Source organism: Equus caballus, chromosome 17 (genome assembly GCF_041296265.1).
Source record: "Equus caballus isolate H_3958 breed thoroughbred chromosome 17, TB-T2T, whole genome shotgun sequence".
Classification (NCBI taxonomy): Eukaryota; Metazoa; Chordata; class Mammalia; order Perissodactyla; family Equidae; genus Equus; species Equus caballus.
The window spans coordinates 98,288,327-98,304,948 of NC_091700.1; the positions used below are offsets into that span (position 1 = coordinate 98,288,327).

Below are 16,622 nucleotides of genomic sequence, written 5' to 3' on the forward strand. Positions count from 1 at the left end.
TGTAACAGTGCTTCATCCCGTAAGATACACAATTAAAGGATACTTTTCATTATCCTGTTTCCTAGGAAGTAATACATTTATACGAATCAAATTCTCTGGTGGGACGGGGGTCATAGGGCGTGATCTTACAGCTTCTTTCTGCAACGTCTGCTGGCTTATAAGAAACATTTTGTGGAAATGCTTTTATCAAGTATATTGCAGGAATTTTAGGAGCTTTAGAAATTTAAGAGCTTTTGAGATTTATGCAAGGACATTTAAACTAAAGTCACACTCTTTCCGGGGTAATTTTTATTTTTAACGTCACTTACTACAAAAGGAAAGGCAGACACAGAAATAAGTCTTCCATTGGGACTTTTCAATCGAGGATGGACTTTTATAATGATGATGATGAGCACAGAAGGAAATCCTCCTCATTACCTGATCATTCCAGCTGCTCTTTACAAACGCACTCGATGCCCTGGTGGACAGGATATCCTAGGGAAAATCTCAGTCCCTAGTGACCAAACGTGCATCTCTGTGGCGTCCTTGGGCCACGATGTAAATGTCCAGTTAATCTCAGCAACACAGGGCAAGACTGAGTGTTCCGTCCTGGAGGATGAGGGACTAATTCAGATTCTCTCCAGACTCTTCCTGGCCCTTCCCCAGGCAGAAGCTAGATGGAATTTTGTGAAATGGCCCATCTGTCAGAAGCTCAAGCTTCAGAATGACACCGTCTTCACACCCACTAGGATGGCTACAATAAAAAAAAAAATAGAAACTAACAAGTGTTGACCAGGACGTGGATTGGAACCCTCACACATTGCTGCTGGGAATGTAAAGCAGTGCAGCCACTGTGGAAAGCAGCGTGGTGGTTCCTCAAAAAGTTAAACACAGAATTACTGTATGATCTGACAAGTCCACTCCTAGGTATATACCCGAAAGAACTGACAACAGGGACTCAAGCCAGATTACTTGTACACGTATGGTCACAGCAGCCCTATTCATAATAGACAAAAGGGGGAAGCACTCCCAATGTGCATTAATTAATACATGAATGGACAAATTGTGGTCTCTCCATACAATGGAATATTATTCAGCCATCAAAGTGAATGAAGTACTGACAGACGCTACCACATGGATGAACCTCAAAAGCGTTACGTTGGGTGAAAGAAGCCGGACACAAAGGGTCAGGTATCAATCACTTGACTCCATTTGTATGAAATAGCCAAAATGGGTAGATCCCATGGAAACCCCAAGCAGATTGGTGGTTACCAGAGGCTGGGGGCAGAGCGATAGGTATGAAGTGTCCTTTTGGGGTGATGAAGATGTTTTTGAACTTGATAGAGGTGGTGGATAGAGAACATTATCAATGTATTTGAAGCCACTTTAAAATGGTTTGTTTTATTTTATAGGAATTTCACTTTGATAAAAAGAAAAAAGGGACAGCCTGCTCCAGAAAAGGAAAGACTGGAGTTCTATTCCAAAAGTCAGACTTCCTATCCAAGAAACAAAGGTTAAAAAGTTTACTGACAATGGAAGGAAAATGAGTGCATGATGTTGTTAGTCACTTTCCCATCAAAGGGAAAAGAGGAGTGGTTAGTGGATGCAAGGCTAGAATGTGGCCTTTCATCGGGAAGATACACATATTCCATTCTGGTTAGCAGTAACGTTCTCCCTCAGAGGGCTCTGGACAATAATCCCCCGATAGAGATGTAGTTTACAGACAGTGAAAATGACAGAGCTAATGAGGAACATTTTATCCCCCAAAGGATGCTGCCTGTAACACGAGCCAACCGCGGGCCTCGCCATGGTCAGCGGAATGTGCAGGCTCAGGGGCCTGGTATGTCATCATCACAAGAAGACTGTGTTCTAGTTTAACCACAAAACAAAGATAAGCACAACTGGGAAAGAGCCATAAAAATCGGAATCAAAGCATGTTTTGTCCCCAAACGCATAACAAACGTGGCATACTAAGACCCCTGAGCATTAGATGAGGATGAGCCTAGGATAGCACGTGTCCACGGTCAGGCTGTCTGTCTTGGACCACAGCTCTCCTCCACTAGGAATAAACAAACAGTGGCAGTGGTCCCACTTTTTCACATTCTTCAAAGATATTAAATACGTTGGCTTCGCCACTCCATACCATGCTTGCGATCAGGCTGCGTACCTGCTGATTTCTGCATTGACTGGGCTCTTTGGGAACATGTGGAGGGCAGAGCGGGAGAACCCACCATCTGTAAACTCTGACCTTGCCCAGAGGGAGCCCTGAGTGAACTTCCCAAATCTCCCATTTGTCTGAGGAGTCGGGGGGTCCCGTCTTATCTACCAACTGAGATCTTAATCTCCATCGTATCTTTCATCCCAAGGCAATGTCTTAACTGCTGCTTCCCCCATGCCAGGGCCAACATCTAAAGGAACACGCAGCATAGGGAGGATAATGAAATTCGGAGGCGAGATCTCCCCACACTCATCTAGGCCAGTGCGGCGTCGTGATGTTAATGCTGCAGCATATGCTGCTTTGTGAAACTCTTCACTTCCCCTCAGTTGTGTGGAATGTTGAGGACAGGTTGTAAACCTTCTGTAAAGACAAAATTTTTAGCAGCACAGTTTATACCAGAAAAGCTACTTCTAGGCATTGGAAGAGAAGACTAAAAATAATGGCTCAGTCCCCCCTCAGCCTGAAGACAGAATAGGAATTTGATACGTGAAAGCAAATAGGGCTTAGCAGCTAAAGGTTCCGTATGATGGCTGACAGCAGACTCATTCATTTAGAGAGGAATCAAGACATAGAGTTTGGTTTTTTTTTCATTTGGTCTCACCTGGGAGGTTCGTTGAAACATAACTGTAATACGTGGATTAGTTCCATTAATAAAAGAGATAGAACCCTCTTTTTAATCTTTTTTTTATGGTAAAACATACCTAACATAAAATCATTTTAACCGTTTTTCTGTAGTCCAGAAGCATTAAGTACATTCACGTTGTTGTGCAAACATCACCGCCTTCCATCTTCAGAACTTTTTCATCTTCCCAAGCTGAAACTCTGTCCCCACTAAACAGTGACTCCTCCTTTCCCCTCCCCCAGCAACCCCCATTATCCTTCCTCTCCCTATGCATTTGCCGACTCTAGTGACCTCTTCTCAGTGGAATCACACAGGATTTGTCCTTTTGTGACTGACTTATTTCAATGAGTATAATGTCCTCAAGGTTCCTTCGTGTTGTACCAGCTGTCAGAATTTCTTTCCTTTTTAAGGCTGAATAAAATTTCATCATATGTATATAACATATTTTGCTTATCCACTCATCCATCGATGGACACTTGTGTTGCTTCCACCTTTGGGCTACTGTGAAAAATGCTGCAGTGAATGTGGGTGTAGAAATATCTGTTCAAGGCTCTGTTTTTAATTCTTTTGAGTATTATCCCAGAGGTGGAATTGCTGGATTCTATGGTAATTATATTTTCAATTTTTTGAGGAACCACCATATTCTTTTCCACCATGGCTGTACCATTTTACATTCCCACCAACAGTGCACAAGGTTACCAATTCTTCACATTGTCATCAACACAATTTTCTTTTCTTTTCTTTTAATAATAGCCGTACTAGGGGATATGGACATACATTTTGATATGTTTCAGAAACTTTTTATTTTTTTCCCATATGCGTGCATGCATGCACACTCCTGTGTTTGAACAAAGGAGCGATTGTCCAATCACTTAAACATCTGGGAGTCACTTTGATACCTGAATGCAATATGCACGTCCATATCTATTGTATGCATTCCACTGAGATAGAGAGAAAATCTTAGAAGTTTGTTTGGAACTTTTCTTATACTGCACGGACTTTTTAAAAAGTCAAGTGTAAGTTGAGTCTTTCCAACTCAATATTGTTTCATAATAACATCACTTGAGTCATGGAGGATAAGTTTTTCTTACATTTAATTTTTTTCCCTTTAAACACTATGATTTGTTTCTTAGCCAGAAATTATTTTGTGGCTCTCATAGCAGAAGATGTAGTTTCCATATGATGTTCTCTGAAGATTATAGCTCTATGAGAATGAAAAGTGTGGTTTTAAAAGCACCGTGACTGAAAATGCTCATTCATTGCTCTTAATTATGGAAATTGAATATATGTTGTTTCTACAGGGTCAACCAGGGCCAGTGGGCCCCCAGGGGTACAACGGGCCCCCAGGGTTACAAGGATTCCCAGGACTGCAGGGCCGCAAAGGTGACAAGGGGGAAAGAGGCCCTCCCGGGATCACAGGACCAAAAGGAGATGTGGTACGGACACACGACTGTCGGTATTTCCTCCTGCTTTGTAAAGGGCGGTGGGCGTCTTGGCCTTCATTGAACTTGTTTGCCTTTTTTATAGGGAGCAAGAGGCGTTTCTGGATTCCCTGGTGCCGACGGGATTCCCGTAAGTTTTTCGTAAGATTAGAATTTTAAAACATTGTACGCATGCGAAGCAATACGTTTATGAGTTATAGAAACATTTCGAACTAGACCTCCTTTTTTGTTTATAATATAAAACCTGTGTGGCTATACGTGCATATTTTTTCTCCTGGAATCCAGTCAGATATTGGACAAATTGTTTCCTTTGTAAACGTTCTTTTAGGCTTGCCTTCAGAATTGAGGCTACTTTGCTAAAACTGGACGTTGTTTTGTAATAAAAAGCTAATGTGTTGCTCAGATATGCTCAATAAAGAGCCGGTCTGGAAGTTTTGTTTGGACTGTAGAACAATCTGAGTATAAAGCAGTGCCGCCAAGAACGGGCGTGTAATGAAGCTCTGCCGAGCATTTGTGCAGCTTCTCGAATTCTTTGTAGTAACCACACATAACTGAGAAGACGAAAAGGCATGGTTTGTCCATGAGAAAATCTCAAAATGCAAGAACATGTGTTTGTCTAACCTAGTTTACTTTACTTCTTGTGGCAGAAAAAAATAAACAAAACAGTTTGCCTCACAGCCTTCTTCACAGGGATCCCTCAGCAAATTTCCCAGGGCCAGCTTCCTGCAGCTCGCAGCCTCGGGGATAAATGTGTGTATCGCACACTCAGACCAGCCCCATCTCTGTCTGCTGCCGAAGTTTAAGGACATCTGCTCCAGGAACGTCACACATATACACAGATGTCTGCACCCTTACCCTGCAGCCACATGTTCTCTATCACCGTGCTGGCACGCTCACACACACACACACACGTGCACATGCACACATGTGCGCACGCACGGGGAGGGAGACTCTTCATCCCCCAGGCTACGCAGACAGGGCTGCTCTCTTGCAGGACAATGGAGGAAGAGCGTGAGTAGGGAGTGATCACGGGGAGTTCATGCTTTTGCTTCAGACCTTTAGCTCCACGTTCAGAAAGACCTTTGCCGCAGTAGAAGGAAGTGGGCAGAGCTCAGGAAAAAAGCCACGATTACCAAGACCTGAGACCTACATGGCCAATCATCCTAAGCGTCCCCTGGATGGGGAGCTCGGACAGATGCGTCAGTTACAACGCACAGCCATGAGCAAATGAGGAAATAACTTTCACATTCGTCAGAATCTTGAGAAATTGGCACAGTTGAAGAATCTGCAGATTTCAGGGGTTAAACAAATAATGAAAGTATTTTTCAACCAACTGCCTCAAACTAAATTGCCCGTTTTTGAACTGTTGTCTGGAACGCATTGGAGCGTTCATCAGTTTTTGCCTTCTGAAAGTTGAAATCTGAGTTTGAATGAAGTGACGTTATGGAAAGATAGTGTAACCAATCCATGTCATAGTTTAATTTGTTTTTCCACTTCATTCTCATTCAATATCAGAAGCAAATATTTCACAAGTTAGAGAGGAAGTAATCATCATATGAGGGAGTGATCGTGGGGAGCAGATAACTGATCACTTTCTCCAGAATCCCAGTGCTGCTACAGATAGTCCAACTGCAAGACTCTGATACCTAAGTTAACTTAAATGTCACCTGCCAGACTGAAGCAGGTAATGACTGTGGAGTTTGAGGGGCCTGGGTAATTTGAGCTGTTTAGAAGTGGCACATTAAAACTGACGTGCAGTGAAATCTTAGAGTTGTATTGTATAGAAATGGATCTAGTTAGATGTTGAGCAAAAGATGGACGTTCAGCTCAACATAGTTGAAATTTTTCTTTGAAGGACAATTTGTAACTCACATCAGATTGACATGCAATTTCAAATGACTTATCAATTCTAAGGGAATAAGAAAGACCAACAGCAGACCAAAAATTCAGGAGAAAAAGAACCCAGTGGTACACTTTAAGCAAAGCATCCTAGAATACCGCAGATCTCAAGCAGAATGCCTACCAAGCTTATTTTTCAGGCTGAATTTGAAGAATCAGCTTTCAGAGACCCCAAAAAAGAGGCCTTTACTTCGAAGGCCATCAGACAGCTGGCTCTGTACCAACTGGAGAGATGGTGCCCATGATTCCAGGAGTGATCAGGATGCCTCTGATCTACTCAAGTGTTGACTGAGAAGTCACCTGAATCCCGTGACTGATGGCACCAGCTACAGCCATGGCTTTGAACATCTGAAGCAAAGAGATGTGCAAACAAAAGAAAAATTCTGATTTTCTCATCGTGTTTCTTAATATCATTCAAGGTACAGGCACTAGATACAGGATTTGTTCATTTATCATGAACCACATTTCTCAAAGCAAATTTAAAAGACCTCCTAATGGCCTCAAAAATCACTCTGGAATATGTGTTTGATCTGTTGTCAAGAAAAGCAAAATTTTAAAGAAATCCCACAATAAAAAAGCATATCTCTAAACATCTGTTGTATAAAGAAATAGCAAAATAGACTGTGGCCTCATAGTCCATAAATTGTAGATTATTGATCCAGCCCCTCAGTGTCCCTGGAACCAGGTTATTGCAGTTGAGATGTCCACAGACTCAGCCCGACCCTCTCCAGTTGTTTGAAAGACATTTGATCGTTGCCTTCCTCTCCCGCCAGATATCTCAGAACCTGACTTGCTTTCTATTCATGTTCAAAATCTAAGAAGGAGTGTCTCCAAAGAAAGTAGATAAGAGGAGCTCGGTTCTGCCTGTGCCCGAGCCACTGAGGAGACCCACTGCCGGTGTGGCTCTCTCACCTGTTCAGCATGCGGGTCTGTCCAACTCACCACCTACCATCCAACTGGGCACAACTGACAGAGGCATCCTTGTTGTCCCTGAGAAGGAGCTGGCTGCTTCTAGAATTTTAAATCAACCTTTACCTGTTCCTCCTAAAACAATCCACCCAGTCACCCAGTGAAGCGAAGCAGGAGAAACCTCAAGACCGGTTACTTCTCACCAAAGCCCATGGGAACAGAGCTTGTCTTGGAGACTTTTCTCCTGCTTAGAACTGCACCCTGTGCCTTATCTACTTAATCTTTCCTTCTTTCTTTCATTTTGAGCTGTCTTTTCCCTTGGATTCATGCCAGGGACATCTCTTACGAGAGGGTTTGAAACTGTTCTATTACACAGTTAGGTGAAAACTAAAATCTATGGACTAGAGGACTCACTCCCGTTTCTCTTTCCCAGGGACATCCTGGGCAAGGGGGACCCAGAGGACCGCCTGGCTATGATGGCTGCAACGGAACGAGGGGAGACGCCGGCCCGCAGGGACCCTCCGGTTCTGGGGGCTTCCCTGGCTCTCCTGTGAGTATCGGCAGGCACGTGCTGTTTGGGGGTCAGCTCTAGAATGTGGAAGGCTGGCCCTGGTCGGCAGAAATGAATGAAAGTTGCCGTATGCTGAGCTCTCTTCCTGGGGCCTAGAAGGCCGGCTCAGGACCTTTTAAGGCATTGTCTTAGAGAAACTTGCGAAGGAGGGTGAGTTGCCTCCTGTTCACTTGACGGGAGGGCCATGCAGGCATGTACGTGCTAAGCCTGGCTTTTACACCCTGAGAAGAAATTGCTCCTCTCTCCTTCGTCAGTGCTCAGGATGAAGAGTACCTCTCTGCTGAGCTTTCTTACATATATCCAGGCATGATTTCCCTGGATTCAAATAACTTCGTTTTCCATATTGATTCTTTAAACGTTAGATAGAAAATAATTGGTTTGGTTTATGTTGTTTACCCCTCAGTCTCCTGAGAGTCACTTCATTGTCTCCCACGCTTCCATTCAAATAACAGTGAATAACAGTGAAATAAAAAGCTTGAAGCTTGACGAAATTCTCTATTAGTCACCATCTTTATTAGATTCTAAAATTCATCGTGGCATAAAGAGCAATGACAGTTTCCAGCATAGACATTATAGGAATTTCTTTATTTTAATGAAAGAACTTTCATATATTATTCTAGTCCGTGTCCTCATTTCGTTTTCAGGGTGTTTGCAAAGAATCTTGAAATACTTTTTGGCAGTGTATTGCTACCCTCTTACCCCTAAGATATTGCAAATTCAGGTTTATACTAACATTTTGTTTGGTTAACTTTTTCTTTAAAAAAAGCATTTTTAAGATGGGAGAAGGGCAGTCATAACCACCCCGTCCCTGTGTTTCCCCAAAGCTAATCAGTTCCTCATCATACTTACACCTCTGCTTTCACGTTCCTCCTCATTGGCTGTTTCTTTCTCATGTGGTTCAACTTTTCAGTAGGTTACATCATGTTCTGGTCTATTCTAACATCATAGCTTTCATTATCAATAAATATAGCGTTACTTTAAAATGTTGGGTTTTTATGTAGGTGTTAAAAGACATTTGCACATAGACATGTGGACACGTATCGTGTATATTGACACAATTCCAGTTTTAAAGAATGACCAGCATCTGTCCCACAAATGGTGCTTAAGAACATACGTGTTAATATTTTTAGTATGCTAATGCCTAAGAAAACACATAATCATGTTATTACAGAGAAAAATAACATGTTGGTGTACTCAAGGATTCATTTACTGAGCATTCGTTTGAGTTTTTGAGAATAATTTAAACTCTAGGAAGTATTTCCATTTTAACTTTGAATAAAGATGCTGCTGGGTAAATATGAAAGTAAAAGTCTCACCTCTGTGGTTGAATGTAGTAACTGATGTCCAGAATAACCTAAGGAAGCCATAAGAACAATTAAACATCGCCCATAAAAGTCACTATTTAATCATCCAAATGACTACACTGAATGTTAATTGACTTTTTTCTTGTTTTTCTCTTTCTATCATATATATGCTAATTTAGGGACCCCAAGGACCCAAAGGGCAAAAAGGTGAACCTTACGCGCTGTCTAGCGAGGACCGAGACAAATACAGGGTGAGTTTGCTAGAGATGGGAGACGTGATTAAGGGGTCCAGTGTAAGCTCCGAGTGATAAAGTTAATTTCCAGGTGAACTTTGAGGTGTAAGAATGAATGAAGTGGAGGAATGCGTAGGATGATGGAATCATCCAAATCATGGTCCATTTAAAAGGATGTTTTCAGTCTCATACTTCGTGTGGCTGCATCCCTCTCCCACATTCACAATCCTACAGATAGGAAGTCATGAACATTATCAAGTCCTTTTGGGGCTGGTGCACTTGATGTACTTGCAATAAAACGTGACGAAATCTGAAGATGCGCAACAGCTCTTGAAATTATTTCTTCTCAATTAGGGTGAACCTGGGGAGCCTGGATTGGTCGGCTTCCAGGTAAGTTTTATTTTTATTAGAGAAGATTCCAAACAAAACTTCAAGCACTCAGAACTCCAAATGCCAGCCTCCTGTCTTACAAGCCTTCTTCTGTTGCCTGTCCGTAGGGGCCTCCCGGCCGCCCCGGGCCTGTGGGACCGATGGGGCCTGTTGGAGCTCCGGGGAGACCAGTAAGTAGCAGGTGCATGTGCTCGCTCTTGGACCACTGTCAGCGCACCCCTAGAGGTGCAGCTTCTTTAACTGTTGATGCAGGTGGAAGCTTCCTGCTACAGCTCTGCTGCTTGGGCTCACTATAGAAAACGGCAAGACAAAATGAGTCAGCTCAGCCCTTGCACATGTTTGGCTGCCATCAAGGTTGAAGAGTAAGGACTTGAGATTTGTGGTCACCAGATCACTGCCAGCTGTGTCAAATTTTGACTTGGTCCTGGCTGGGGGCGCCTTCCAGCCATGCACAAGCTCTGTCAGCCCCACACCTGTCCAGCTGACAAGGGGCCTGTCATCCCTGGGCAAACAGACCAAAGTCCAACAGGTCAATAAAGAGGAAATGGACTCTGCTGGGCATGGCCGTCATAGCAGGTGTACCACACCTGGGCATGGCCGTCATAGCAGGTGTACCACTCCTGGGCATGGCCGTCATAGCAGGTGTACCACACCTGGGCATGGCTGTCATAGCAGTTGTACCACACCTGGCATGGCCGTCACAGCAGGTGCATCAGACCTGGCATGGCCGTCACAGCAGGTGTACCACACCTGAGCATGGCCGTCACAGCAGGTGTATCACACCAGGGCATGGTCATTATAGCAAGTGAGATATTGGACATCAATTAACAAAACGGCCTTAGTACCCTACCTGAGTGGCAGTCTAAAGGTGTTCCCTCCCCCCTGAAAATCAAATGGTAGAGTAAGGTGTGACAGGTCAAATACTCGGATGAAGGAGGGCTGGCTGCAGGGAGGGGAGAGGAGGAGAAAGGGGAGTTCCCAGTGCGCGCGCAGCCCTCAGGCCCCTCCCACCACCCCACAAGGGACCCGGGAGATGAACTGGCTCCTGCAAGGTTTCTGACTCTCTCACTCCCACATTTTTTAGTAGTAAGACAAATAGACCTTAAATTACAAAGAGAGATTTTGGCTACAGGTGAGCGAGACCTCACAGCAAACCATTGCTGAAGACTGGGGGAGGCCGTCCAGGGAGGCTGTGGTCTCAGTTTCCTGACAGATAATGAGAAACGATGGAGACACGTGTGTTCAGGAAGATTCAGTCATATAACCATTGAGAGAGGGTGCTCCTCAGTTTCCTTCAGGCTGTGGCTAATAATCATTGATTTTGTTTCTGTAAAGCGAGTTTCCATGGTGCTGTGAAAGTCATTTTTGCCAGTAGCCCTCTGGCTGTGAAAGATTTGGCCAAATAGAATGAAACAAGACTTATATGACTAGAGATTCTCTGCTCTCCTACTGAGCACAGTTGTTGGCTTACAGCACACCTACCACATGGTTTGGAGGTTTTATTCTTTAAACATGCAGTTCAGGGAAATCTGAGACAATAGATTGTACCTGCTGTGTCTGTAGCTGATCTGACAGCTTCAGGTTCCTCCTGTGGGCCATTAAAATCGCCCGCAGTCCCCGCCTGTCCACTTCTTTGTACTTAAGCACAGTTGTACTTCACATGCATTTTTAAAACTTCTTCCTGAGTGTGGCGTTGATACTGAATGCTTTGCAGAAAGACACGTGGTGCTATTTGCGGGCGGACTTTCAACCCTGCGGTACTGGCCTGTAGATTAATTCTGCCTGTGAACATTTGCTGACCCACCAGCAAAAAGTGCTAGGCAGTGCGCCATGGGGACCCCAGAGGAAGTCAGGAGAAACGGTCTGTGCAGTGACAGGCCTGGGACTTTGCAGAGGGCCTACAGGAAACGCGACTGGGACACAGGTGACATCCCAAGTCTAAACTCAGAGAAGCAAACCTGAAATAGCTGTGCGTGGACAGCAGCAAATCCCGAGATCTGGGCCTGACTGCAGTCGTCTACCCTCCAGCCTTTCCTGCCCGCCAAGACAAACGCATGGGGACCCCTTGTACATGCTGCACGGGGTTCTAAATCTACGGTGGATGGCTCTCCCAGAGCTTTCTAGCAGATGTTATCTGGGTCCTGAGATAAAGAAAACAGTTTACAGATTTCTTTGTATTTGTGCAGGGACCGCCTGGACCCCCTGGACCAAAAGGACAGCAAGTAAGTTGGTTGCTGGGGAGGGAGGGGACTCAGGTATTCGTGGAGATCTTTCTTGACCATAGAACCGCTTGGTTGACAACTGTGTATTGTTTATTTCACGATGAGGACCATCTTGTAGGTTTTTAAGACAACGTTATAAACTCCAAGGATAAACCCAGTGGTCACCTGGAGTAGCTGGTGCGTTAAATAGGTAGTTATGTTGAGCCATTTGTTGTTTGCAAATTGAGTAACATTCTGTTGTATGAAAATCAAACTGGTGAACTTTTGATCAGAGACCTAGACTTAGGGACAGCTCGTGTTTATCCCTGTGTTAATTTACGAGAATGGACACAATGTAGCCGTGTTTATCCCTGTGTTAACTTACGAGAATGGACACAATGTAGCTGTATTTGTGTAGGGGAGCTGACAGCCTTCTTCCCTGGATAGAATTAGGATCCACACGGGTCTCATGTCGGCCTCTAGGGATGTAGCCAATGATATTCAAGTCGGGCTAGAGCCCAAAGCTGTACCGTTTCCATCAGAGGAAGATTATTAAGTTGGTTGGAGCACAAAAAAGTAGGTGGCTTGTTAGAACTTGGAGATGGATCTAGGGCTCAGTGTGACCTGTTTGTCCAAGACAGACAGTAGGAGGTTGGAAGGAAGTGTTTGATTAAAACTCGACATGAGTCAGAAGGAGTGGGATATCGCTGCCAACGTTTAAGGACCATTCCGTGGCCTGAACGTGGCTGAGGACATCTCCCAGCCTGCACATTCCCATGCCTGCTCCACGGAAATCCCATCTCTGTGACCTCCTGGGGAATTCAACTGCCGCCACCCCAGGCCCCCAGCTCCCGTCACCTCTGACACGGCTTCCGGCCAGGCCTGGAGCTCATTAGGCTGCTGCCCCCACCACTGGGCTCCCCACTGTCTAGCAGCCCTGAGCGGGGTGGGAACGGCCCTGAGCCAAGAGAAGCGGATGTAAGACGGAGCAGCCGAGCCCCGAGGTCGCCTCAGATCCCTACTTGGCTGCAACACAAACGGCCCTCACCCCCGACCGGTCACTTCCTGGTGACTTGGACAACCAGCCGTGAGGCAGAGGGACCACAGGGGCCCAGGCAAATCGCATTGTCATCTAGTCTGGCTGCGTTTCTGTGCTTTGATTTCAGCTCCCAGCCAGGTGGGAAAGAAGCAAAAAAAGCAAAACTTAATTAAAGGCTTTGTTTTTATTTTCAGAAAATATCTGGGCATTGAGGGGAGTAGACAGTATACTACAGAGAGAGATCAGATAGGGCCCCACATGATCCTGTGTCCTGATGGGAATGTAGGGACCCTGGGAAAGAAGCTGAGCTGCCTGGAGGTCAAAGAAAAGAGTACTATTTCTATAACATGCGTGAATTTGCAGTATAGCTTTTCTCATGCGCTTATTTTAGACATTAGGGTGGAGTCACTTCTCCCCTACGTGGCAGCCCCACTCATGAAACCATTAAATACTCTCTTAGTTGCTGAGCCTAGCTTTGTCTCTTAAGCAAAAAGGAAGATGAAGAAGTTGGATAAAACCCAGAGACTCACCATCCCCTAAAATCATGAGAAGGGTAAGAAATGTTTATGTGAAATTAGGATTATCTTCCCCAAATGAGAAAAGACTGAGGCAGAAGAGAGAATGAATGGGATCCAGGGAAAAAAATGGCTGCTCTCCAAATGAAGGGGCCAGAACCTGCGGAAGGCTCTGAGATGCTAACCTGCAGAGATGAGGTTCGGGCAATTGAGGGTGAGAAAGACCAGGACTGAGTCTGAGCTCTGCCACTCATGAGCTGTGAGGCCTTGGTCAAAGGGTATGACAGTGTCACCACCTGTGACATCCACACTCATCGTGGGGAGCAGAGGCTTAAAGGGAGAGTGGGCATCTAGCACAGGCCCTGGGCTGTGTAGTACATGCTGCAAGTACAGAATCGATAATACAGTCAATTTCTGATCATCAGGATGTTTGAACAATAGAATATATTTCAAAAAGAAAACTGTTAAATATTCCCAAAGGGGACAGAATAAGTGCTATTAGTCCACTTTTTTTTTTTTTCGCTGAGGAAGATTTGGCCTAAGCTAACATCTGTTGCCGATCCTCCTCTTTTTGCTTGAGGAAGATTTGCCCTGAGCTAATATCCATGCCCATCTTCCTCTATTTTTGTATTTGTGTTGCTGCCACAGCACGGCTGCTGACAGGGGGTAGAGGTCTGCCCAGGAACCAAACCCAGGCTGCCACAGCAGAGCACACCAAACTTAACCACTAGGCCACGGAGCTGGCCCTTACTCCATTATCTTTGAGGGTTTGCTTAGAATGTAAAATGCAAATTGTTTAAAAGCACATCTGTGTTAAGAGAGTCACATATGGTTTTTCTGAACCCCAGAATTTTCGTCATTTAGGTTCAGTCTCAGTGAATGCTCAGAATACAGTGTGAAGCACCACCTTCTGGATACATCGTCTCGGTTTGCTCCTGTTTGTGTAACATGATGTCTGGGCTCAAACCTGTGTTACATTGTATATGGAAATAGCAAAAGGAAAGTCATTCATTTTTGTCTTTGTGTCAGTTTCTGGGAGGCGAAGCCAGAATGTTATGCCAGGAGGGTAATCCAGTAAAGTTGCAAATAAATAGGCTTCTTAGGTTTCTTTTTCTAAATAAAAAATTTTGTTTCACTCTGATTATTGACTTTTAAAAACTTACAGAAAGCATTTGTCTTTCAGGGCAACAGAGGACTTGGTTTTTATGGAAAAAAGGGTGAGAAGGTAAGGGGGATTTAACAGCTGGAGGGGAGACAGGCCGGGTTTAGTGATTAAGAAATAAATCACTTCGTGACCACGTCGTAGGCTGTTACCTTGAGGCGCTCTGCAGACAGACCATTTGTACAGGAAATAGTCATTTAAAGTGCCAAGTTATGAAACACGCTCCAGTGACAGTTATAGATCAATAAGACAAAGTCCAGGGTGGCCCTAGACCTGTGGCGGAGACACGACCTCAGCCGTCCTCAGCACCCAGAAAGTCAGGGCATTTCCCCGAGGTGTCTTCTGGCATGGGGAATCCAGAGGTGATCAAGGGGACGAGAGCCACAGACTAGCCCCGAGCCAGCTCAGGTGACGTGGCCAGCTCTGGCTGCTCAAGGCAGGAAAGAGGACCACAGGGACTCTTAGAATTCCCCACAGTGCCAAGATTCAAAGACCACATGGCCTGTGAGAGGGTCACCTGAGACCATGTGAGTGAGAGGCTCAATGTGGCACCCGCACCCAACGAGCAGAGCCTCCCCAGCACATAACCCCACCGTGTTCACCACAAAATTCCGTACCCACCATGGAACGGCTTCATTCCTCAGGCCTCGCTGTTTGCACATTTTCGTTTTGGTTTTCCACGTTGCTTTTTGATTGAACAGCACACTAAACAGAATCCAGCACTGCTCAGGTCTGAAGAGAAACGACTTTGTTCTTTGTGTTAATATCATAGAAAAAAACTACAAAAGAAAAGCATCGGAAGATCCAAACACATAAAAATATAGACTTCTGTACAATGAAATATAACAAAATAGTAAAATAACATGAAGAAAACTTTGGGAAGAAATCTTTGGGCAGAATGGAGAGTAGTCACATTAGATAGAGTAGAAATGAAATTAATGTCTGTAATCTACAAAGAGCTTATTCAAGTATTGATAAAAACATCAAGGTCCCCGTAGGTAAAGAGCAGAGGAGCAGTTAGGTGTCTTGTAGGTGTCATCTTAGTGGACGCTCAGAACACACTGTGGGGGGCCACTTTCTGCAGCTGATCCTTCATCTCAGTTTGCCTGTGTTCACATTATGTGATGTCTGGGCTCAAGCTTGCATTCTATAGTTTGTATGTGGAAATAGCAAAAGGAAAGACAGTGACTTTCTTTTTGTGTTGATGAGTTCCCAGGAGGTGAAGCCAGCATGTTGTGCAAGGATCGCTGTCCAGTAATGTTGCAGATCGATAGATTTCACCTTCTGTGCACCACATAGAAAAGTGTTTCTCGCTAATGATAAAATGCAAATGAAAGCAATCTTGAGATATCATACTTATTAAAGAGGCTGCTTCATATTATATAAAAACATCCTTACCTGGTGAAGTAGTCTGAAACTGGAGTAGCCTTTCATTTCTTAGGCATTTCTTATATCTTGGTCCCAATCTTGGAAAGCAATAGAGTAATTCCTATCAAGAACCATAAAGACATTTAGCCTCAGACCTGGTAACTTCCTGGTATAGAAATTCATCGTGAGGAGATAATTCCACAGAAGTAAATGCAGCCCCAAGTTGTCAACAACCTAAACAGCTTTTATGCATACATTCTAAAGGATTATTAGTGCAAGTAAGATACAAATAATTTGATATCATGATCATTTTATTTTGTCGTATGTTTTTTGTTTCATGTTATGATTATAACACTACAAAATTGGTGTGTGTGTGATAAGTAATATGCAAAGATAAAAAGAGCAGTTTGTGGTGGGATCGTGCTTTTATTCAAGCTTGCTGGTGTCTTCTCAGTTTAAAGACCACTGCTTTGCTAAACCATTCACAGGGCGACATGGGCCAGCCAGGACCCAATGGGCTTCCATCAGACACCCACCATGCCATCATCGGGCCCACGAAGGAAGTGTTCCACCCAGATCAGTATAAGGTAAAGGGCTTTCACCACCATTGACTGTATTCCCAGTTGAACTAAAAAAAGGAGAAGAAAAAAGGTAACTGTCTTCGATCTTATTCAAAGTAGAAAAGGCCTCGCCACCAAATTGGCAAATTGTGCGTGAAAGCACTGTTCACAGTCATATGTGCACCAGTCCATCATCTTAAATACTTGTGA

The 16,622-nt window shown here is 44.4% G+C and overlaps 1 protein-coding gene and 1 long non-coding RNA gene across 2 annotated transcripts in view; both read left to right on the plus strand.

Annotated features, from left to right (window-relative positions):
* COL4A2 (collagen type IV alpha 2 chain) overlaps positions 1-16,622 on the plus strand; it is a 191,000-nt gene that overhangs the window by 106,051 nt on the left and 68,327 nt on the right. Inside the window, exons 5-13 of the mRNA XM_023621825.2 lie at positions 4,121-4,255; positions 4,347-4,391; positions 7,503-7,619; positions 9,124-9,195; positions 9,532-9,567; positions 9,675-9,737; positions 11,754-11,789; positions 14,506-14,547; positions 16,341-16,439. Coding sequence (XP_023477593.2) covers positions 4,121-4,255; positions 4,347-4,391; positions 7,503-7,619; positions 9,124-9,195; positions 9,532-9,567; positions 9,675-9,737; positions 11,754-11,789; positions 14,506-14,547; positions 16,341-16,439 — 645 coding nt within the window. The remainder of the gene's footprint in view (positions 1-4,120; positions 4,256-4,346; positions 4,392-7,502; positions 7,620-9,123; positions 9,196-9,531; positions 9,568-9,674; positions 9,738-11,753; positions 11,790-14,505; positions 14,548-16,340; positions 16,440-16,622) is intronic.
* On the plus strand, positions 13,268-14,333 carry LOC111768645 (uncharacterized). Its single transcript, XR_002801119.2, has 2 exons — positions 13,268-13,360; positions 14,187-14,333. It is a non-coding gene; the product is annotated as an uncharacterized lncRNA (long non-coding RNA).